This window comes from Dendrobates tinctorius, unplaced genomic scaffold (assembly GCF_039654945.1).
Source record: "Dendrobates tinctorius isolate UK_male_01 unplaced genomic scaffold, ASM3965494v1 ptg000319l, whole genome shotgun sequence".
Classification (NCBI taxonomy): domain Eukaryota; kingdom Metazoa; phylum Chordata; class Amphibia; order Anura; family Dendrobatidae; genus Dendrobates; species Dendrobates tinctorius.
This window is the reverse complement of record NW_027361986.1, coordinates 1,400,841-1,426,718: the sequence shown is the minus strand read 5'-3', so window position 1 is coordinate 1,426,718 and position 25,878 is coordinate 1,400,841. Positions and strand designations below refer to the sequence as shown.

General features: G+C 40.5%; 1 protein-coding gene across 4 annotated transcripts in view; it reads right to left on the bottom strand.

Annotated features, from left to right (window-relative positions):
• PDE1B (phosphodiesterase 1B) overlaps positions 1 to 25,878 on the bottom strand; it is a 491,911-nt gene that overhangs the window by 22,281 nt on the left and 443,752 nt on the right. For all 4 annotated transcript variants that reach the window (XM_073561416.1, XM_073561418.1, XM_073561419.1 and 1 more), the window contains 6 exons: positions 17,415 to 17,540; positions 16,360 to 16,461; positions 6,710 to 6,830; positions 1,564 to 1,645; positions 1,329 to 1,452; positions 872 to 1,008 (listed from right to left, as the gene is read on the bottom strand). In XM_073561416.1, coding sequence (XP_073417517.1) covers positions 872 to 1,008; positions 1,329 to 1,452; positions 1,564 to 1,645; positions 6,710 to 6,830; positions 16,360 to 16,461; positions 17,415 to 17,540 — 692 coding nt within the window. The remainder of the gene's footprint in view (positions 1 to 871; positions 1,009 to 1,328; positions 1,453 to 1,563; positions 1,646 to 6,709; positions 6,831 to 16,359; positions 16,462 to 17,414; positions 17,541 to 25,878) is intronic.

Genomic DNA, 25,878 nt, shown 5'->3' with positions numbered 1-25,878 from the left:
TCTCGCCTACCATGGAAACCTTCAAAAAGGACCTGAAGACCTACCTCTTCCGACAAACCTACAACCTGCAGTAACCACCGATCCACCAAACTGCTGCACAACCAGCTCTACCCTCGCCTACTGTATCCTCACCCATCCCTTGTAGATTGTGAGCCCTCACGGGCAGGGTCCTCATCCTGTACCAGTCGTGACTTATATTGTTTAAGATTACTGTACTTACATGTATTATGTATATCCCTCCTCACATGTAAAGCGCCATGGAATAAATGGCACTATGATAATAAATAATAATAATAATACAATTTGAATTTTGGAATTTTTTTTTTTTAAGATTCTGTGTCTCACAGGTGAAGTGTACCTACAATAAAAATTACAGACCTCTCCATTCTTTTTATTTGGGAAAACTTACCAAATCGGAAGTATCAAATACTCTCATATGCCTCTCCATGAATAAGGAGTGTCGGACGGGTGGGGTACACCTTTGTGTCACTCCACAAATCCCTCTACAGCCCCTGCTGCAGTAAATTTTGCGGCGGAGTGAACACCGCCACTAGTCGTGAATTTGACGAGCGGTGATCTCACTTTGTTGTGCTGGGCGAAAATGGTGTGAGAACGCCAAAAGTTGCATAATTTGAACACAGCTGCCCGTTGTGCCAAAATGATGCAACTTTTCAAAGTTTTTTACTCTTGAATACTGGTGTAAAAGCTTTGATGTATCAGGCCCAATGTTTTGGGTTTTTTTTGCCGACAGGTTGCCTTTACATCGAGAGTAATCTCTACCATATATGCGGTATAAGATGGATTACATAATCAAGTACTTGACCTTTCAAGTATAATATCAAGTTCCGTTTATAAGTAATAAATTCCTCACCACTTGCTGCTCTTTCTTTCCACTTCTGCTTATTCTCCTGGATATACTTGGTCCAGGTTGATCGGAAGCTGTTTATGTCAGCATTAATGTCTCCTAGCTCAGCTTGTTCATCCAGCGATGGCTGCCTCCATTGCGAGCTATGAGTAGGCGAGAGTTACATTATAAAGCCTATTTATTGGGAGTCTGCTATAAAAAAAAATTCTTTATCCGTTACCTTAAAACAATCAAAACAGTAATTTACAGTATGTCCCCCACTAGTTCCCCCCAATCTCCTGTCCAATAATTTCATATTAATCTACGCTTTGATTCAATGGACTGTTGGGCTCAGTTAAAAGCTGGCAGGTGCATTACCTGGCAGGGAAACCCCAAGATCATAGGGTTATCTAAAAAGGAAATTCCTATTAGTAATTTAATTTTATTTTGCATTTCTTGATCAAGTGATTGGGGCTTCACACACCTGGACTGATTGACAGGAGGTGCTGGTTTGGATTTGCTTCCTTCTTCTACTAATGGAAGAACGATTTTCTCAGCCACATCAGTCAAGACTGAAAATGTTGGGTCAACAATAAAGTCAATGAATCCTGTAAAAGAGAAAATCATTTATTTCAGCAGTGCAGTGCGTTTTTGGTCCATGCCAGTGCTCACAGGTCATCTGAAGAACCAGACATGCACTGTAATAGGAGTTGAGTTACCTATCTGGGATTGAGCTACCAATGTAGACTTGCGGTCACAAAGTGGAGAGAACGGCAGACCCATTTCAGCTTCTTTGTCACCCTACAAGATACAAATGCAAAATCATGACTGTGTATAGAAAGTATTGCACAAAACTGAAGAGGCTGTCATAAGAAACAGTCTTGGGATCCAGCAGACCCATCCTTGGGATGATACCATACATAGTAATAAAATAAGGCAAAAGAGGAACTAAGGGAATCTGCAAAGAATACAGCTGACATTAGGACAAAGATATTATGACGATATTTAATATTAGTGTGAAAATTGCTACCAGTTGCATGCAGATTTTGGTATACTAGCCGGGAAGCTAAATATCAATACAGGAAAAATGCTACTCATAGGATAGGCTCACAGAATCGACTCCTCATGTGTGATCATGCGAAAAACCATCATGACTTCTTTTCAAAAGTAATGTTAGAAATCCCAAGTAGGGCATTTCTTCTTATATATTGAAGGACATTGTAAAATGCTGTTAAAAATGATGGTGATATTTAATATAAGGAAGCATAATAAATACATAAAAATCCAAAATAAGATCCAAAGCAACAGAGATTCCGCAACAATTTTCTTTATTGTGTTATATAAATGGAAAAATAGCAACATTTCAGCCACACATAGCCTTTTACAGGCCAACACAACAATGTCTTGACTTGAAAAAGGCTGTGTGTAGCCAAAAAGTTATTTAACATTTTTTCATATGACACAATACAAACATTGTTAGGAAAGATCTGCTGTCTTGGGCTCTTCCTTGGATTTGATTCTTCTGGCGATGGAGACAGCAAAGTTTTCATCCAACTAAAGCAAATTTTATGTACTAAGGTCATCTAACTACAGATGTTTCCTTTACTTTATTATGCACGCTAGAACATGCAATTAAAACTGTTTAGATGTTGTCAGTAGTGATAGTCGACCACTAAAATGCTCAGATTCTCGGTACTTGTAACAAGCTTGCTCAGCTCAAGTAGCGAGCATAATGGGAAACTCGAGCATAATTCCAGCGGACCTTCCCAGGATGGCTGAGGGGCAGTAAAATAGCTGATCCCAGCAAAGAGCAAACAGATGAACGGCAAACTAGGGCACCCAAATCACCACATTAACAGTCGGAGCTATTTATCTGAAGTATTGCGGTATAAAATTAAGTAAAAAAACGGAGGTGTTTGCATGAAAAAACATGAATATTTCAATGTAAAATGAATAAAGAAGAAATATGCAGCACTCACCAATAAAGCTGAAAAACTGAGCGTCTTTATTTCACATGAATTCCATCAACAGGTATGTGGACATGCAGGACGTTAGCGGAATGCTAGGGGAGGTGCCGGACAACGCCCGTTTCGCGATTACTCGCTTCTACGGGTCCAGGATCCGTACAGTTTTTCAGCTTTATTGGTGAGCGCTGCATATTTCTTCTTTATTCATTTTACATAGAAAAATAGCTGAAATGGATCGAAACAGTGCTCAAATGGAATGGAAACAGCAGGGGGAAGATGCCTGGACATATCTCTGGTTCCCTGATGGGAACAATGTTATCAGATGTAACGAATCTTTTTGTGTTTACAAATTCATAGTCTTTAAAGTCTTTTAGACCTAAAAGTCAATATGACTTTGCATGGCAAGCTCAATGCAATATGAAATAGATTTTTAGAATTAAAGCTCATTCCTATTAATTAAATGTTGTTAATTCTTTCCTTTTCTTAAAAACCATACAAAGGAGAAACAGCAGCTTCCAAAGAACAGTTTGTATGTTCCTGAATTGTTAAGTGATGGATGTGTGAATGACACTGAGGACGTTTTGTAGTCGGCAATCGCTCAATTTTCAGATTTATATTTTTAATTCAAAATTAAAATGCTTAAGCAGAAATTTAATATCAGGTAATAATCACAGCACGACTCACAATGTGTACGTTATTAGGCTCATAAAATAAATTGATGCATTATTATTATTTCTAGGGTTATGTAATATGTTGAAAGGAAATGAATAACAGAAAATCTGGTCTTTGATATAAATCAAAGTTCTGTTCATAGCAATTTACATATGAATTATTCTTTAAAGACAAATTTACCTGCTTATTATACAGTATAAGCAGAGGTGTAGTTAAAGAGATCAGCACCTCTGAGAAAGCTAGCCCATCAGTCAGGTCCTTATACAGCAGTACCGTGCTGCACATAGAGGCGGCGCACCATTCAGGTCATTCCATGGCTGTACACATCCTATCAGACTGGGAAATAATCTTCCATCCTTCTCTCTCCTGTTCCACTCCATGTGTAAAGAATAAAATGTCTACCAGCTTGTGACAAATGTGCTGTAATTTGTGCCATTTTCCTGATTGAATTCATCTACTATTCGAAAGATGATACATCTCCCTTTAGAGTCTTTTCTATTTGCATGATAGATATACAAAGACTTATAATAGTAGAATGCTGAAGCTGTACAATCAGTGCTCAATTCTACTTATAAATACAACCGTTGCAATAACCCTGGAGAGTTTTGATGGTAATTACCAGTTACCATATTTTTCGGATTATAAGACGCATTTTTTCCCCCCCAAAATGTGGGGGGAAAATGGGGGGGTGTATCTTATAATGCGGATATACCTTACCGGCCGCGGTGGAGCAGGGTCCCAGAGTCGCTGCTTGAGGAGGCAAGAGTGGAGCGTTGCTGCAGGGCACAGGCTGGGATGGGGGGAGGAGTTCCGATGTGCGCCGCTGTGGGTGTTCGGTGGTGCTGAGATCTCATCTCCCGTGATTTTGGTGTCGAGATCTCCATCTACCCCGGGCAGCCATTTTCCCGGAGAATACCGCACAGTAAACCATGTAAGTGCGGTGGCTCTGGGCTTTCACAAAATGTCGGCAGAGCCCCCGCACCACAGAACACCTGCAGCGGTTTACATCCGAACACCCCCTCATCCCAGCCTGTGGCCTGCAGCAACACTCCACTCTTGCCTCCTCCCGCAGCAACCCTGAGACCCTGATTTACCGCGGCCTGCACCACCAAACACCTGCAGCATCGCACATCCAAACACCTCTTTCTCCCTGTCTGAGGTCCGCCGCATCGCCCCACTCCTGCCTCTGCCAGCACCTACCCTGGGACCCCGCTTCACCGCAGCCACCACCCCCGGTAAGCAATAAGACGCATGGATTATAAGAAACACCACCATTTTATTAAAAAAAGTTTTTTTCATCTATTTTTCTCCTCAAAATTTGGGGTGCGTCTTATAATCAGCAAAATACGGTACTTGTTTTATTACATAGTTGTTTTTCAACCTGTTAAGACAATAAATTCTCACTTTTCCATGAAGGTCTGCTTTACAACTGAATATCATGTCAGAGACACAAGGATTATTTCAATCAAATGAAATCTATAAAAATATTGCAAAATTCTAAGAATTTCTTCTCTAATGTCAGATGTGCACAACCTTTTTTAGTCCTAGGGCCACAATGTCATACTGAACCAATCCAGGGGCTGTACTAAAAATTAAAAGGGTATTACCTTCTGTGACATCTATGATATATTGAATGTATGTACTATCAATGTCTGCAAGGTACAAATTCTATTACAGGACTCTTACCTACAAAAATCAGCACTCTAAGGCTTTGTGCCTACGATGAGTTTTTGGTGAGTTTTTGAAACTGTGTATTTTTGTCCCATCAAAAATGTAGCATCTTAAAGGACTTCCTCTTGAGAAAGCACTGTGTGAAAAGCACGTCGGGGTGTGGACATTGTGAGTGTTGGCTTGGGTTAATAACTGACATTATACTGATGATTATGTGTCATGTCTTACTCTAACACCTAATCAGGTGTGACATTTATATTTATGCATATGCACTTTATTTGTGATGTATCTCATAGTTTATCATAATGATATATAATCTCATGAATTAATGTATTATTGATCTACTATGAATTGATCTACCATTATTGACTTCAGGATATGGATTCTCATATTTATTATGTGCAACATTTTGGATTATACATTTTTAACGTTAATAAATAAATAATAGATTTTATTTTTTAAGTTGTGTCACTTTTTGTAGTATTTATTATATCTCTACACACACAGATTTATTTATGTTAATGGGATGTTATCTTGCAGGTCCAGCAAAATGGATGGGATTTATAGAAATCTAATGCCCACTGTGCTTTTTTTTTCAAATCCACAACATGTCAATTTCTTTTGCAAGTATGCCGAGTTTTATGTACAAATTTTTTTCCTCATAGAACTGCATTAGATGCCGAAAATCAGAAGGTAAAAGAAGTATGCAATCAGCACATGACTCAATAAAGTTTTGTCAAAGCCAAATTCTAGGAAGCTTCAAAAACAAGGCAGCTTTATGTAAAGCATGACATACCAAAAAAAGACAAAACAAGCAGTGTCAAAAGCGCGATACAAATGCAAGTAAAAAAAACGCAGTCCAAATTGTAATGAAAAACTGTTTATTCAAAGAGTATTTGAGGCATTTTTATGTGAATTTCCAGTAAGATCCTCTTTTAAATCATCATAAAAAATATATAATCAAATATATATATATATATATATATATATATATATATATATATATATATATATATATATATATGACGTTGTGCATGCACATGGCTCACTGCAATAGATTGTGGGTTTTTTGCTTACTGCTTAATGATTCAAAACTCCCATAAACTGAAGTGGAGCGAGCACAGACATGACCACCTGTCTAATTCACATACTCCTTTCTGGCGTGCCAAAAGAGTTGAGACCCCATTCTCCTGATGAATGAGGCATCCAGGGATGTCCGCACAGGGCACTTGCCAGTCCCTGCTTCTCAGTGGCTTGCTACTACTTCTTTGTGTGTGTGTCTGCCCACATATAGTTAACCTGTCAGTCAAGCATTTTTCTGAGCATATGTCATTGTGGGCCGCATGTGGCCCCTGGGTCGAAGGCTGTGCCCCACTACCTTCTTTAATCCTGTTTTGTTTTAGTTTACAATTAAAAAAGAGAAAAATATGAAATGTGAAAATTGGGCATTAAATGAAATTTTGACATGGCAGATTCCCCCAAAAATTGAAGAAAACTTAATTCACAGGAAGCATAAGTGAATAGACTTTTACTACTATGCTGTGATTACTTTTACCTGTCTGAAGAACTCCTCCATTAGGGCTTTGGTCCACCGCGCATGGACTTTCCACTGCTTGGTGGGGTGGCTGATATCAGCTGCATGAAGTAGTAGGGAAAGAGCCTTTGCTTTGTCAACACTGCAAATACATAACAAGAAGGATAACTTAAAATCAAGTAGTGGCACTCACTCAGACTGCACACTATTGGCGGACATACCGTCGGTTCAACCGGTGCGACTGCACCGGGGCTCAGAGGCTCCAAGGGGCCCCTGCAGGGCGGCTAATGATGAGGGCAATCTGGCCGGTTTCTCCAGGTCCGAGGCTCCGGGGGGCCCCTGGCCAGATTGCCCTCATATACGGCGGGCAGGAAGCAGGAGTGGAGCTGCAAGGATCTGTCCTGCTTCCTGCCCAGCGCCAGCGCTTCCTGTCTCTGAGAGCAGCGCCGATGAATGATGTCATCATTCAGCGGCCGCTGTGCCAGAGCGAGGAAGCAGCCGGAGGCGGTGATGCTGCGGACAGGTGAGAGGTGCTGTCACTGTGTGTGTGTGTGTGTGTGTGTGTGTGTGTGTGTACAGTACAGACCAAAAGTTTGGACACACCTTCACATTCAAAGAGTTTTCTTTATTTTCATGACTATGAAAATTGTAGATTCACTCTGAAGGCATCAAAACTATGAATTAACACATGTGGAATTATATAATTAACAAAAAAGTGTGAAACAACTGAAAATATGTCTTATATTATTATTATTTATTTATATAGTGCCATTATGTCTATGGTGCTGTACATGAGAAGGGGGTTACATACAAAGTTATAGATATCATTAACAGTAAACAAATTTACAATGACAGACTGGTACAGAGGGGAGAGGACCCTGTCCTTGCGGACTTACGTTCTATGGGATAGTGAGGAAGAGACAGAAGGTCGGGAGTGCAGCAGCTCTGGTGGTTTTGAGGCGGCGGCTCGGACGGTGGGTGAGGCAGCAGAATGGTTATTGCAGGCTGTAAGCTTTCCTGGGGCTTTCAGGTTCCGTTTGAAGGATCCGAGGGTGGTGGATAATCGGACGTGATGAGGCATGGAATTCCAGAGGATAGGGGATATTCGGGAGAAATCTTGGAGGTGGTTGTGTGAGGAACAAATAAGTGTGGAGGAGAGTAGAAGGTCTTGGGAGGATCGAAGATTACGTGAGGGAAGATATTGGCAGATTAGTTCAGAGATATATGGAGGGGACAGGTTGTTGATGGCTTTGTAGGTCAGTGTTAGTAGTTTGAACTGGATTCGCTGGTGAATTGGGAGCCAGTGGAGGGATTTGCAGAGGGGAGAGACAGAGGAGTAGCGAGGAGAGAGGTGGATTAGTCGGGCAGCAGAGTTGAGGACAGACTGGAGTGATGCAAGAGAGTTAGCAGGGAGGCCCCAGAGGAGAGTGTTGCAGTAGTCAAGGCGGGAGATAATGAGGACATGTACAAGAGTTTTAGTAGATTGAGGGCTGAGGAAGGGACGGATTCTGGAAATATTTTTGAGTTGGAGGTGACAGGAGGTGGCAAGTTTGGACGCGTGGTTTGAAGGACAGGGCAGAGTCGAGAGTTACTCCGAGGCAGCGGATTTCAGGTGCGGGAGACAGCATGATGCCGTTTACCTAATAGATAGATTGGGTAGGGAAGATACGTGAGATGGAGGAAAGACAATCAGTTCAGTTTTGTCTACACTGAGTTTTAGGAAGCGAGAGGTGAAAAAGGAGGATATGGCTGATAGACACGCCGGGATTCTGGACAGCAGAGAGGTGACATCTGGGCCAGAGAGGTAGATCTGAGTGTCGTCCGCATACAGGTGGTACTGGAAGCCATGGGACTTTATGAGTTGTCCTAGACCAAGAGTATAAATGGAAAAAAGTAGGGGCCCGAGGTCAGAGCCTTGGAGGACTCCAACAGAGAGAGGGCGGGATGAGGAGGTAGTGTAGGAGTGGGAAACGCTGAATGTGCGGTCAGAAATGTATGAGGCAATCTAGGACAGGGCAAGGTCTTTGATGCCAAGGGAAGAAGGAATCAGTAGCAGTAGACAGTGGTCGACTGTGTCGAAGGCAGAGGAAAGGTCGAGAAGGAGGAGGATGGAGAACTGTCTGTTCTAGGTTCTTCAAAGTAGCCACCTTTTGCTTTGATTACTGCTTTGCACACTCTTGGCATTCTCTTGATGAGCTTCAAGAGGTAGTCACCGGAAATGGTTTTCACTTCACAGGTGTGCCCTGCCAGGTTTAATAAGTGGGATTTCTTGCCTTATAAATGGGGTTGGGACCATCAGTTGTGTTGTGCAGAAGTCTGGTGGATACACAGCTGATAGTCCTACTGAATAGACTGTTAGAATTTGTATTATGGCAAGAAAAAAGCAGCTAAGTAAACAAAAACGAGTGGCCAAAGATCATAAGGAATGGACAATTGACCAGTGGAAATCTGTACTTTGGTCTGATGAGTGCAAATTTGAGATCTTTGGTTCCAACCACCGTGTCTTTGTGCGACACAGAAAAGGTGAACGGATGGACTCTACATGCCTGGTTCCCACCGTGAAGCATGGAGGAGGAGGTGTGATGGTGTTGGGGTGCTTTGCTGGTGACACTGTTGGGGATTTATTCAAAACTAGCTGAAAAGCCCAGCGTTGCCTGGGCATAGTAACCAACTGTGGTTAGTTATAACAAATTATAATGACTATATTGCAAAAACCATGCATCTAATCCTATCCTGTGTGATACTGACTGCTGAGCCGTGTATCTAATCCTATTCTGTGTGATACTGTCAGCTGAGCCCCGTATCTAATACTATTCTGTGTGATACTTTGTGCTGAGCTGCGTATCTAATCCTATCCTGTGTGATACTGACTGCTGAGCTGTGTATATAATCCTATTCTGTGTGATACTGCCTGCTGAGCCATGTGTCTAATCCTCTAATGAAAATAAAGAAAACTCTTTGAATGAGGTGTGTCCAAACCTTTGGTCTGTACTGTATGTATGTATGCATGTATGTGTGTGTGTGTATGTAGTATGTGTTTGTATGTATGTGTGTATGTATGTAGTATGTGTGTGGATGTATGTGTGTGTATGTATGTATGCGTGTATGTAGTGTGTGTGTGTGTGTGTATGTAGTAGGCGTGTGGATGTATGTGTATGTATGTATGCATGTGTGTATGTAGTATGTGTGTGGATGTGTGTGTGTGTAGGTGGAGGAGAAGGCCATGATGGGGTGATGGGGAGAAGGCCATGATGGGGTGATGGGGAGAAGGCCATGATGGGGTGATGGGGAGAAGGCCATGATGGGGTGATGGGGAAAAGGCCATGATGGGGTGATGGGGAGAAGGCAATGATGGGAGTGATGGGGAGAAGGTAATGATGGGGTGATGGAGAAGGCAATGATGGGGGTGATGGGGAGAAGGCAACGATGGGGGTGATGGGGAGAAGGCAATGATGGGAGTGATGGAGAGAGTGCAATGATGGGGTGGTGGGGAGAATGCAATGATGGTGGTGGCAGAAAGGGCAATAATGGGGGTGGTGGGGGAGGAGGAAATGATGGAGGTGGTGGAATGGGCAATGATGGGAGTGGTGGGGGAGAAAGCAAAGATAGTTGTGGAGGAGAAGACAATAATGGAGGTGGTGAAGAGGGCAATGATGGGGTGGGGGAGAGGACAATAATGGGATGCGGGGGGAGGAGGACAATGAAGGGTGTTGGGGATTGGGATGGGAGGAAGGGGGACTTATAATGGCCTTAGGAATGGGGGAAGGTGGAGGAAGACATTATCGCTTATTATGTCTAACACAGTCCCTTAGACATAATAAGTACGTACACTATATACTTACCCAGTCCCTTATCATATAGTGTATTCACTAATTCTGTATAACACCATCCTTAATTACATAGCTTGCTCTTTTATTATGTATAACACTGTCCCTTATTACGTACCATCCTCTCTAGTTATATATGGTGTCGTGCCTTAGTATATAGCTTCCTCTGCTGTTATGTATAGTGCTGTCTCTTACATAGTGTATTCCTGTTAATTGTGCTATTCACAGCACCCTCTTTTATTACATAGTCCCCTCTCTTTTTAGATATAAAATTAATGCTGATTGAGGAGCTGGTGACCAGACTACCAGTCCATCAGCTCCTCCATTAGAAATGAAGCTTTCCCATGCTCCATCAGCCATTATTGCATTATACAGAAAACAAGACAAGACGGTATGTAATAAAAAAGAGGGCACTGTAAAAGGGACAGCAATATACATAATAAAGGAGACTATGTAATATATACATGAATGTGTGCGTGACTATAATATATTATATATATATATATATATATATACAGTGTATATATATATATATATAGCTTTGTCACCTTAAAAGGAAGGGGGCCCAGACACATTTCTTGCACAGGGGCCCCAAGCTGTCAGTGTCCGCCCCTGCTACAAACACTGATGTCACGGGTTTACAGCAACAGAGAGGAGTCAGAAGACCGCAGCCTCTGATTTCTCCTACTCCTACACTGTTTTGAAACACTTCACCTTCATATTAAACGGTGCAGGTTTCTTTTTATCAGTGAAGGAGTAAATCTGCTCAATTGAGAGCTCTTGGAAGCTTTCCTGCATTAATGCTCTCAGCTGTTCACTGTTAGCCACTCCATGCGTTTTCGCAGCATTTTTTTATGAGTGGAAATGCTCCAAAACGCAATGGAATACTAAAGCTAGGTGATGCAATGACAATCCTGAACTATTGTGCACATTATCTGTAAAATCTCATCCGTATTTGCAGCGTTTTATTTTCCACAGCATGTCAATTTTTTTTGCATTTCTGACTCACTGACTTCAACTGAGTCAGTTAAATCTGCAGCAAAAACGCAGGCGTAAAAAGGTTTGCGTATTTGCTGCAGACTTGCTGCCAAAAACGCTGCAGAATTGTCAAAGGAAATTATGTCAGAAGGAGGAACAGTGTGTGGGCGGAGAATATGTGTGTGAGCGGAGAATATGTGCATGTCTGTCTGTGTCTTTCTGCATGTGTCTGCGTCTGTCTGCGGGTGTCTGTGTACCCAATTGTACCGGCCCTGCTGTAAACCAATGTAGAATGAATGAATTCATCTCTGCGCAGGCGCTCTGGCTGACCGGAGATGAACTAATAAGCGTGGGAAAGTTTCTGAACTTTTTCTCACACTCATCAGTTCACCTCAGGTCAGGTGGGGACTCCACGCAGCCTCACTGACGTCAGCGGTAGTCAGTGAGGCTGCGCGGAGTCCCCACCTGACCTAAGGTGAACTCAGGAGCGTGGGAAAAAGTTCAGAAACTTTCCTACGCTTATTAGTTAATCTCCGGTCAGCTGGGGCGCCTGCGCAGAGATGAATTAATTCATTCTGCAGTGGCTTAAAGGGGTAGCATTCGCACCGGTCCCTGTTGTAAACTAGTTAACCCCTTGTGATGGATGGCAGCGGGGGACCTGACTGAACGGCGGAGAGGTATGTATATTGTTGTTATTGTTTTTTGTTTTACAGAACATGGTCCCTCTCTAGGCTATTAAAATCTGCTCTCACTCACTGGCTTTCCCTCTCTTGCGGAGAAATTACCGCGGGAGCCCACGCAATTTTTTTCAACGAATTTACCCGTTAATTTAACACCTACATGTCCAAAATTTTACACACATACCCTAATCTAATTATTAGTCAAAGACATATAAAAAACTAAATGAAATTAAATGGTTTACTGTAATTTAACACCTACATGTCCAAAATTTTACACACATACCCTAATCTAATTATTAGTCAAAGACATATAAAAAACTAAATGAAATTAAATGGTTTACTGTATGTAAACAATGTGTCATTTCATGTCGGGTTTTGTATTGATTTTACAGAAGCCGGGAATTGATTTAGCGGCTATTATGATATGTAGAACTTTATGAAATATAAATATATATATATCTATGTGCCTCAATGACATGTGTATATATATATATATATATATATATATATACACAGGTGTGGCCAAAAGTATTGACACCCCTGCAATTCTGTCAGATAATACTCAGTTTCTTCCTGAAAATGATTGCAAACACAAATTCTTTGGTATTATTATCTTCATTTGATTTGTCTTAAATGAAAAAAACACAAAAGAGAATGAAGCAAAAAGCAAAACATTGATCATTTCACACAAAACTCCAAAAATGGGCCAGACAAAAGTATTGGCATCCTCAGCCTAATACTTGGTTGCACAACCTTTAGCCAAAATAACTGCGTCCAACCGCTTCCGGTAACCATCAATGAGTTTCTTACAATGCTCTGCTGCAATTTTAGACCATTCTTCTTTGGCAAACTGTTCCAGGTGCCTGATATTTGAAGGGTGCCTTCTCCAAACTGCCATTTTTAGATCTCTCCACAGGTGCTCTATGGGATTCAGGTCTGGACTCATTGCTGGCCACTTTAGAAGTCTCCAGTGCGTTCTCTCAAACCATTTTCTAGTGCTTTTTGAAGTGTGTTTTGGGTCATTGTCCTGCTGGGAGACCCATCACCTCTGAGGGAGACCCAGCTTTCTCACACTGGGCCCTACATTATGCTGCAAAATTTGTTGGTAGTCTTCAGACTTCATAATGCCATGTACACGGTCAAGCAGTCCAGTGCCAGAGGCAGCAAAGCAACCCCAAAACGTCAGGGAACCTCCGCCATGTTTGACTGTAGGGACCGTGTTCTTTTCTTTGAATGCCTCTTTTTTTCTCCTGTAAACTCTACAGTCATATGTAAAAGTTTGGGCACCCCTATTAATGTTAACCTTTTTTCTTTATAACAATTTTGGTTTTTGCAACAGCTATTTCAGTTTCATATATCTATTAACTGATGGACTCAGTTATATTTCTGGATTCAAATGAGGTTTATTGTACTAACAGAAAATGTGCAATCTGCATTTAAACAAAATTTGACCGGTGTAAAAGTATGGGCACCCTTATCATTTTCCTGATTTGAACACTCCTAACTACTTTTTACTGACTTCCTGAAGCACTAAATTGGTTTAGTAACCTCATTGAGCTTTGAACTTCATAGCCAGGTGTATCAATTCATGAGAAAAGGTATTTAAAGTGGCCACTTGCAAGTAGTTCTCCTATTTGATTCTCCTATGAAGAGTGGCATCATGGGCTCCTCAAAACAACTCTCAAATGATTTGAAAACAAAGATTATTCAACATAGCTTTTCAGGGGAAGGATACAAAAAGTTGTCTCAGAGATTTAACCTGTCAGTTTCCACTGTGAGGAACATAGTAAGGAAATGGAAGAACACAGGTACAGTTCTTGTTAAGCCCAGAAGTGGCAGGCCAAGAAAAATATCAGAAAGGCAGAGAAGAAGAATGGTGAGAACAGTCAAGGACAATCCACAGACCACCTCCAAAGACCTGCAGCATCATCTTGCTGCAGATGGTGTCACTGTGCATCGGTCAACAATACAGCGCATGCATAACGCCTTTTTGTATGACCAAACAACTCAATCTTTGTTTCATCAGTCCACAGGACCTTCTTCCAAAATGTAACTGGCTTGTCCAAATGTGCTTTTGCATACCTCAGGCGACTCTGTTTGTGGCGTGCTTGCAGAAACGGCTTCTTTCGCATCACTCTCCCATACAGCTTCTCCTTGTGCAAAGTGCGCTGTATTGTTGACCGATGCACAGTGACACGATCTGCAGCAAGATGATGCTGCAGGTCTTTGGAGGTGGTCTGTGGATTGTCCTTGACTGTTCTCACCATTCTTCTTCTCTGCCTTTCTGATATTTTTCTTGGCCTGCCACTTCTGGGCTTAACAAGAACTGTACCTGTGTTCTTCCATTTCCTTACTATGTTCCTCACAGTGGAAACTGACAGGTTAAATCTCTGAGACAACTTTTTGTATCCTTCCCCTGAAAAGCTATGTTGAATAATCTTTGTTTTCAGATCATTTGAGAGTTTTTTTTTGCGGAGCCCATGATGCCACTCTTCATAGGAGAATCAAATAGGAGAACTACTTGCAAGTGGCCACTTTAAATACCTTTTCTCATGATTTGATACACCTGGCTATGAAGTTCAAAGCTCAATGAGGTTACTAAACCAATTTAGTGCTTCAGGAAGTCAGTAAAAAGTAGTTAGGAGTGTTCAAATCAAGAAAATGATAAGGGTGCCCATACTTTTGCACCGGTCAAATTTTGTTTAAATGCAGATTGCACATTTTCTGTTAGTACAATAAACCTCATTTGAATCCAGAAATATAACTGAGTCCATCAGTTATTAGATATATGAAACTGAAATACCTGTTGCAAAAAACAAAATTGTTATAAAGAAAAAAGGTTAACATTAATAGGGGTGCCCAAACTTTTACATATGACTGTATGTTGATGCCTTTGCCCAAAAAGCTCTACTTTTGTCTCATCTGACCAGAGAACATTCTTCCAAAACGTTTTAGGCTTTTTCAGGTAAGTTTTGGCAAACTCCAGCCTGGCTTTTTTATGTCTCGGGGTAAGAAGTGGGGTCTTCCTGGGTCTCCTACCATACAGTCCCTTTTCATTCAGATGCCGACGGATAGTACGGGTGGACACTGTTGTACCCACGGACTGCAGGGCAGCTTGAACTTGTTTGGATGTTAGTCGAGGTTCTTTATCCAACATCTGCACAATCTTGCGTTGAAATCTCTTGTCAATGTTTCTTTTCCGTCCACATCTAGGGAGGTTAGCCACAGTGCCATGGGCTTTAAACTTCTTGATGACACTATGCACGGTAGACACAGTAACATTCAGGTCTTTGGAGAGGGACTTGTAGCCTTGAGATTGCTCATGCTTCCTCACAATTTGGTTTCTCAAGTTCTCAGACAGTTCTTTGGTCTTCTTTCTTTTCTCCATGCTCAATGTGGTACACAAGGACACAGGACAGAGGTTGAGTCAACTTTAATCCATGTCAACTGGCTGCAAGAGTGATTTAGTTATTGCCAACACCTGCTAGGTGCCACAGGTAAGTTACAGGTGCTGTTAATTACACAAATTAGAGAAGCATCACATGATTTTTCGAACAGTGCCAATACTTTTGTCCACCCTCTTTTTTATGTTTGGTGTGGAATTATATCCAATTTGGCTTTAGGACAATTCTTTTTGTGTTTTTACATTTAAAACAAATTAAATGAAGATAATAATACCAAAGAATTTGTGTTTGCAATCATTTTCAGGAAGAAACTGAGTATTATCTGACAGAATTGCAGGGGTGTCAATACTTTTGGCCATAACTGTATATATGTATTCTGTGTGTATATATCTATTCTTTCCTTTGTGTTATAACCTGTCATTGGGCTCCATTATATGTCCAATTGGCAAGCCGGCGAGAAAGAGAAAATCTCGTTGTACGGATGCCATACAGATGTCACACGGATGCTTAGATGAGAGAAAATTGCATCCTCGTATGACAATCGGATGACATACGGATCACTGTTCATGAAACATTTGTGTGATTCTGGTCCATGAAAAATGGACCGTATTTTTATACGTTGTGTGTGATTCCAGCCTTAAAATAAATGCCTTCATTTGCTGAAATCATAATCTGATCATCCACCACTTTGCAGCAGGGCGATTGTCCCACAGCAGACATGGCCGGAACATTAGAAATCTTATGGTTTATTAAGCATAAGCTTTATCTGTTTGCAGACTCACTTTTCCATCGTCTGCAGGCCAGTTTTCATGGTCTTCACTTGCTGGAAGTGACAAGACATATCTGTGGCCAGGACCATCTCGATGACAAGAGCCCTTAGTTCTCTGCAGGAACAAACTGAAAAACTTAGTTGGGTTTTTAGTAAGTGCATTGTAATTCTTATTTCAAAGTATACTATATACATGAACTCTTGTCTTTTGCATTCCTAAATTGTACTTCTGGGAAATTTATAAATAATTTGAAACAGTAAAAAAAAATACAGAGAAATGTTCTGTAGACAATGAGACAGGGTAATACCTAGATGTCAATTAATTCATACATTTCCAGCAAGAATAACACAGGAATAGCACAATATGGAGTTTTAAGAATTAGTGCTGAGAGAACATTTGGGAAAAGGCAATATCCGAGCATACCCACGTGCTAATCTAGTGTCTTCGGCGTGCTCGAAAAATTTGTTTGCGTCCCCGCGGCTGCAATTCTCGTGACTGTTTGACAGCTGCAACACATGCAGGGATTGCCTAACAAACAGGCAATCCCTGCATGAGTTGCGTCTGTCGAACAGTCGTGAGACATGCAGCCGCGGAGACTCAAACAAATTTTTCGAGCACGCCGAAGTCACTCGGTTATCACCTGAGCATGATCGGATAACACCTTATCCGAAAACGTTCGCCGTCACTATTAAGAATAAATGTTTGAGATTTCTTATTGAGGAATTTTATGCATTTACTAAGACAGACCTCAGCAAGGATTGCTGGATTTTTAGGCCTGGCTTTAATTCATTAAACACACTGCCAATACTCAGAGCTTATGGAGTTAGCTGGATCTTATGATCTGCTAATAATTAAATATCACAGAGGAAGAAACCAGCCATCTGCTTCGTCTCCTCCACAAAGACCAATTCATTAATATCAGAGGTAATAAAAAGCATCTTATAGATGTGCGCAGCTAATTATATTACTGATGATTTGCTCCAAGCTATAATGATTTAGTCAATGCTCTGACTGCTGCCCGGCACAGTTATTGATCCATCATAAGAGATACAGCACACTGCACTTACGTGAACTCGTCTTTGGTGAGATTCACAAATATGTTCATTTCATCATCTTGCATGATCCGATAGACAGCACTGACATGGTGGTTTTCCAGGACTGAGCGGTCATTGTACAGGATAGCACAGTCTGATCTACAGAGAAATGTGAAGATGACACACATGAAATGTACACGAGAAAGTCAACTTTGTGGAAATCTAGTCTCAAACCCAATGTTTAGGTCAGAGTTACACACCTTCTGTACTCAGGCTCTTTCCACGCTTTGCATCAAGTTTTTCATTCATAATGAAAACTGATACAACACAGGAACATTTTATGTAAACACATCCAATTGTGGAAGTTATTATTATTCCAAGATCTATTGATTACAAAACTTTTGTTCGAGGGGAAAACCCTTTTAAATCAGGGAAATTGACAGCTTTAATTTCCCTTGGGCCACCTAGGAACGTGACACTGTTTAGAAAATATCCAAGTGAAGAAATCAACATTTTCACCGAGATGACCACCAAATACAAACAGGACCTTCAACCCCATGTCCGGAATGACAGCAGTGACTTATGATGGATGTATCCACTTTGTCACTGGGGATCCATAAAGACAGTAAATTCCTTATTCCACTTGAAATGGAAGAGAAATGCAAGTTTATACGGCATCTCGCAGAAAACTCCTGACAGCACACTGTGAATAAGTGAGATATCTGAGTGATCAATTTACTGTATTATTAGTGCTAGGAGCTGTGTATATATACTTATAACAAGTCCTTACAGGCATATATATGAAATCCTATCATCTACGGTTTTTAGTAATTCCAGCTCTTCAGCGAGAACATTACAGTTCCGACCGTAAATAATCATTTTTGTAACTGGAAATCAAATTTCCTCATGTCCAGCTGGGAAGGATGACCTTGTGTGTGGGGACAGTGCAATTGTTACTGGCACGGAGCATTACTGATTTATATATATGAGTAATCACATCCTCCACGTCAATGTTCTCTGCTCTAGTCAAAACTCAAGTGAAGTCTTTTCTTCAATGACCTTGTTGTCCGTCTTCGCAACGTCTCCTCCTTTAGAATTTTAAGAATCTGTCCAAAAATATTGACTATTCAAATGTACATTTCATTAGCACTTAAGCCTTATCAATTAACTTAGCAAATACATTAATTGGGAACCTACTCATTCCAAGTCATTTGCTTATTAAAATCCACACGGAGGGAACGCATGATCAGAAAATAAATATTATTTAAATGGGGATAGTATTTCCAACATTGCAAATCTTCCATTGATAAAAAGCCCTAACTTTTAGGGAACAGTAATATTTTACCATACCTGGGGAAAAGTTTGTGCATCTCCTAATTAAAGGAAAGTAAAAACATTTGTTTTTGAGTGTGAGGAGTTTCATGGCGTAAGTGAACCAGTAATAGCGACAGATAGTGACATCAAAGGGGCTATATATTATTACATGAATTCTGGACCAAAATCAAACTGTTTTAGGACAAGTCCACTAAATACGGAACATGTCCCGAGGGTCAGCGCATCCCTTACACCAACGAAAGAATGGAGGTGAAGCCTGGATGAAAGCTCGGAATTTTCCATATGTGTATGAAATGTCTAATGAAATCCAAAGAAGTAAAAAGAGCCGGGCTTTCAAAACCGCGATGACCAGAAACACACCTTCCGTGGTAGATATAGTAAAAAACTTCTTCAATAAGCCTACGCGTTTCGTGGCTTAAACCAGCCACTTCATCAGGGCATCAAGAATAATCACAAATTTAAGATATAAATACAAACACAAATCATTACCATACACCTTCCTTTGACATCATTTCCTGTGAAAACGCCCATATATCGATAAAAACATATATATATATATATATATATAACACTGCTTAAAACATGTTGTTATGCTCTAAAATCCAATAAGTATTCACATCAAAATCATCACGATATAATGTACCAAAAATTATATAAAAAATTAAAATATATAAAATGCAGAAGCTTCTGAATTCGAACCAGCCAATTAGGCAGGCTCAAAAGTATAATTCACATGCATTAAACCACTACACCACACCAAATACAGAAATGTCTCAGAATCAATATCCCATAAAATCCCCATTAATAAATTACTATATCAATCAAAAGACTTTTATATAAAACCTCGCAAATTCTTTAATTCCCCAAAATATATCAAATTATATCTAAAAAAGATCACTAATATCATTTAAACCCATCGGTTGCAGTGTGTTTAATTTATAAATCCAATATGTTTCCTTTCTTTTCAAATTATTTATTCTATTTAGGGTGTGTTCAGATACATGATCTATGGGAAGTAACGTAAAGCCCCCGTTACACACTGCGATATCGCTAGCAATATCGCTGCAAAGTCACCGATTTTGTGATGTTGCAGCGATATTGCTAGCGATATCGCTGCATGTGATACTTACCTCCGACCGGCTCCCCCGCTGGTTATCGCTGATCGCGCGAGAAGCTGCTGGACCATTCCTCGTCGGCCACTTCCTGCGGCGCTTCCTGCTGTGACGACGAGCGACGCGTGGAGCTGGACGGGAGGACGCAGGATCGCCGCGTCTGACAGGTAAGTAGCGACCCCCGACCCCTGCGATGTCGCTGGTGAGATCTGCCTGAGTGGCAGCTCACTAGCGACCACCCAGCGATGCACCAGCGATCCTGACTGCGTCATATCGCTAGTCGGGATCGCTGGTGCATCGCTAGGTGTAACGGTACCCTAAGAGACACAGAACCTTGATGGTTAACTGTGCAATGACCAGACAAACCATGTTTCATATACCCTCTACTATTAAATCTATGGAAATTAATACTCTTGTGTAAAGGTTGAGATGTCCTACCTACGTATTGTTTCCCACATTTACATTGAATCAGATAGATGACAAAACTGGTCATACAAGTCATCCTTTATCTAATCTTAAATTCCCCACTGGGATAACTGGAGGACTGAAATTTATCAGTGGAATTAATTATAGGGGGACCCGTTGAAGCGCTCGAGCAGCGCGAAACGGCCGTTGTCAGCCTTCCTTGCACTCCTTATGTCACTCCCCCGACTTGACATGTTCATGATATGTCAATAAATCAGTGAAACTTCAATCTCGATGAGTGCGACCTTTTCTCTTTGCATGGATTCCCAGGATTGACTGTTTCCAGGTCTGGCACCCGAGATTGCCAGCTGCTGGGCTTCTGCATGCCGCACATCATTTGAAGTTACACGGTAACAGCGATGCCGTCCGCTTTTTATCTTGAGTTTTGGGAATTAATTATAGATCTACAACAATAACAGCCTTTCCTTTTACATTGAAAGGCACCTCTTTTTTCATACAATGTACTACTATTACCTGGAGTATCCCTTAAGGAGATAACGCTAGGGGCTAGAATATTTTTGATAGTGTGGGCCCTCCTAAAAATCACCCCCGGCTTCTGATCTACTATCTTACTTAGGACTGGATCATTTAATATAATTTTCCAATGTTTTTCCAATATATTACGAATCTGATAATTTTGTACATTAAAAGTGGTAATAAAATTCACATTATAATCATCCACATTATTCTGTACCTCACCTGTCCTTTTGAGTCAGATTTTTGACTGATTTATATGCTCTTTTTATCAGTCTAGACGGATAATTTCTTTCCCGAAATCGATTTTGTAAGACTTTGCTCCCCTCTTCAAAGGTTGTATCCGAGGAACAATTTTTTCTAATCCTGGAATATTGGTTCAGAGGAATATTTAGGCTACTTTCTCACTTGCTTTTTTTTGCAGCGCGTTTTTCCCGCAAAAAAACGCATGGAAAAAACGCATACAAATGCTGCAAAAAAGCGCAGCGTTTTTATGCGTTTGTATGCATTTTTACCGCGTTTGCATTTTTTTCCAACATTAGTTGGCCTCACCAAAAAAATCAAGATAGGGTTAGGATTAACACTAACCCAAACCATGAATGACTTTACTAACCCTAACCCTTAACCAAACCATACTAACCCTAACCCTTAACCAAACCATACTAACCCTAACCCTTAACCAAACCCAACTAACCCTAACCCTTAACCAAACCATACTAACCCTAACCCTTAACCAAACCCAACTAACCCTAACCCTAAACCCTAACTAACCCTAAACCCTAACCCTTATCCAAACCATACTAACCCTAACCCAAACCCTAACCCTAGACCCCCTTAACTAACCCTAACTCTAACCCAAACCCCTAATTTCCATTGTCTAACCAATGGTCAACAAAAAAACGCATGTGCAAAAAAACGCATACATGAGCATGCCAATGCGCACGTATGCGCACCCATAGACTTACAATGTGTGTCTTGCTGTAAAAAAACGCATTGCGCGAGCATGCGTTTTTTTGAGGCAAGTCGGACGCCCAAAAAATGCAACAGGATGCATTTTGTGCGCCCGAGCGCACACAACAAAAAAACACATGCGCGTAAAAACGCATACAAACGCATGTGTATGCGCACATAAGCGCATCCCATGCAAAATATAGGGAAAAAAGCGCATGCATTTTTTAGCGCTAAAATACAGCGCAAAAAAACGCAAGTGTGAAACCAGCCTTAGCCAAGGTCTATAATGACCAATCTCATAGTGAACATAGCCGTCGGCATCAACCTTCTTAAAATGATTACTGGTAAGAATCTTACCAGAATCATCTAAATAAATAATTAAATCCAGAAAAATTACACTCTATCAATCTGTGGAATTAATTCTATACCCCAACAATTACTATTCACTCCTTCCAAAAATTTATAAACATCATTTCTTTCATTATTATAAATGACAATAATGTCATCTATAAAACGTTTATACAACACTATTTTAGCCCCAAAATCACTATGGAGGATATGCCAGGACTCGAAGACAGCCATAAACAAATTTGCATAAGTAGGTGCTGCCCTCGAGCCCATGGCAGTCCCCCGCGTCTGATGGTTTATAGCATTTCCAAAACAGAAATAATTATTCTGTGATATGAAAGCCATTGTTAGGAGTGGCGGAAGACACTAAAATAAAAATATAAATAAAGCGCCTTCGCTACTCGGGGTCCACCGTGCGGTAGATGGAAAGACCGCTGCAAGGTGGTGGCAGAGCTATATAGCGGTAGAGTACACCGGTTTTAGTGCGTCACCAGGTGCACTGAACAAACTCTGTTGAGCTCACAGAGCTGTAATAATAAAGGGTAACACAAAAGACGCTGAGTCTGTTCAGGACACAGAATCTCAGCGCAACACACGCGGTATGCGGTCACCGGAGAAGCACAAGGTGGCGTGACAAACTCTGTAGGGACCTACCGGGAAACGTGTGCAAGGCGTCGCAACCGCGAACGCACCAAGGACCTGCAACTGCAGCGCGGCGATAACTGAGCCGCTGCAAAGACACTGCAAACTAGCAGGCGCAATGCTGATGCTTAAGCTGCTGTGGTATGGAGCATAGCGCGCTGGCGCTGAGTACTGGAACTAACACAAACACTCACACATGCGTAGTATCAGAGGGTAGGGGTTTCAAATGAGTCAGTCACCAGTCCATGCATCCATCAACAATCAGTTGTTTGTTACATACACACATACAGCAGCAGTATGGCTATACTAGCGCATGGTGGAACGGCCATGCGCACTTTTTATAGCAAGCGGGACCTGCCGGAAATCTCCAGGTCTCCAAAAGGAGCCAATACGATCCGGAGCAGGACCTGAGCACCTGACTCCCGAACTCCAATGGGAGCTCGTCCCATGGGCATGCTCAGAAGCTGGAACAAAGGACTTAGCCTCTGGAGATAAATGTGAGAATCTGGATTCCTGCATAGGCATAGTAGAAACCAAATTCCTAACAGCCATACTCCTAACCAAAAAAAATTTTTGTGTTAAAGATAAGGTCAACTCCCTATTGACATACATTTCAAAGCAAGACAGACCAATATTAGGTTCAATGTTAGAATATAGCCCTGTAACATCCATAGTAATGAACACATATTCATCTTTCCACTCAATATCTAGAAGAATTTGTATAAGATGGGTAGAATCTCTAAGATAACTCCCCAACCTTTTTACAGAGTTATTCATGAAAGAATCAACATAGGCAGCCAAATTAGAAGTTAATGCATTAATCCCTGCAATAATAGGGCGCCCAGGGGGGTTCAATAAATTCTTATGTAATTTTGGTAGATGGTAATATATAGCCATAGAAGGATTCAAGCCATAGAATAGAATAGCCATAGAATATATAGCCATAGAAGGATTCATGATAATCTTTCTCATTCTTATTTAAAATCCCAGCTTTATCAGCATATCTAATCAGTTCCCTATAATTCTTAACTGCATTGTCATACTCATCTATACTGGAGATGGTATATGTGTTACCATCCGACAAGATTCGATTAGCTTCTATTAAATACACATTTAAATCCTGTATGACAACACCCCCCCTTATCAGCAGATCTAATCACTATATTGGGATAATTTCTCAATGATATCAAACCTCTTGCTTCTGCAACTGAAAGGTTACTCATGGTCCTCCTTTTCAAATTAAGGGATTCAAAATCCTTCAAAACCAAATCAGTAAACATTTTTAAATGGTGGCCCTTATTATGAACAGGGTAAAAATTAGATTACCCCATCCCCTTTACTCCCCATAAGTTCTCCCTTAGTGTGATTAATTGCGAAATGGCGCTTAAGAGTTAATTTTCTCAATGTTGTAAATCCATAAATAAATCAATATCTGTAGAAGTGTTCTCAGGGCAAAAAGATAATCCCTTATTAAGAATCAAAATTTCTCCCTCTGTGAGGATATGCTTAGAAATATTAAAAATATTACCAATTCTCACAACACCCTGTTCGAAAGTACGCCTCACATCAATGTTCGTAATTTCAGAACACCTGTTTTTCCTTAAAGCGGTCCTGATTTTATGTTTTTCGATTTTTTTATTTTTACTTTTTCCTCGAGTTCCCCTCCTACATTTTTTCTTTTTTGTGGTTTTGATGTAAGATATCTTATCATTGTATTTTTTTGTTCCGTGATCTTGGGTAAAAAAGACACAGATGCCGATCCGGAGGCGGAGTTATCTATTATTATATTCCCCTTTTTTGTCAAATCACAATCACTCCTTTTTTTATTATTTTCACTAAATACATTATTAGGATCCACAACCTTAGTATTTGATACAATTTCAGAACTACTATCTGAGATAGGAACAAGAGGAGAATGTGGAATATTGTCTACCTCACCTTTATCAAATAAGGAGAGATCCAAAATATTAGACTCCCCCACCATTTCTTCAGCTGCTAAAGAGATAAGTATATCAAGGGGGCTAGAATGACAAACAGTATTTAAATCTAAAAGTCAATCTTTTTTTTTCATTTTATCCATTTGCTGTTTCACTTGCTCCAATTGTTTATCTATATCTGGAGGAGACAAAACAATATCTCCCTTACCGTTCCCCGGTGTAGTATCCTGAGAAAAAAACTCCTTTGTAACCCGCTCATCCTCAATATTAATAACTGAATGAGTAAAATTATCAGATACAAGCTTATCAGACTTTTTCTTAATTTTCATAATCTCCTTATGATTTATTCTATTATTACCAACAATAGGGGCAGTTGGAGTGCTTCCAGACCTAACTGTACCAGGAACAACTTTATCCTGTATCTTTATATTATTCCTCCCCTCTAATACCAAAGGTGGGGCTAATGCCAAATCTTTCAACGGTAGTGTAGAAGATCCCACTGACTTATTAAACTCCTTCCTAATTTTTTTTTTAAATCATCCCTATCCCACTGTAATTTCTTAGACTTGCGTACAATTATATCTTGTTCCAATTTGAGTATTCGAGCTGCTATATCAGAATTTAATCTATTGAATCTATTCTGGGTGTGTACTATACACCAGAAGTTCCTTTGATAAATTCATAATTTTCTCAACAAATGCATCTACTAAGACAATTCTCTTCTTAAATAAACACCCTATTAAATTAAACATACATTCTCTTAATGAAGCCTCCCACTCTTCAGTGATCTTGAGGGAATGGGGATCTATGGTAAACCCTCAAACCCCTCGGGCAAATTTTTTCATCCATATAAATAGATAAAAAGCGTGCATCAAGCTGATAATGTAATTCATCCTTTAACAAGTCTTCAAACTTGTTAAATTTCCTCTTCATAATTGTAGTCTCTTCCTTGGAAAAAATTGATTCACGTTCCTCATCCTTATTTTCATATAGACTGACCAGTCCAATAGTCTGTATAATAAGTCTTTCCCTAGAAGACAATCTATGTTGGAAATAATCCATAATGAAAAAACACCTAAGTGCTGCTTTCCCAAGACGGGGGGTCAGGTAGAAAGCCCTCCGTAAATCTAGAAAAAACAAAAACAGAAAGCGCACATAGGGTGTATCGTCTATTTAAAACCGCAGTAAAAATATTCTAGGGATACTCCAGGTAATAGTAATACATTGTATGAA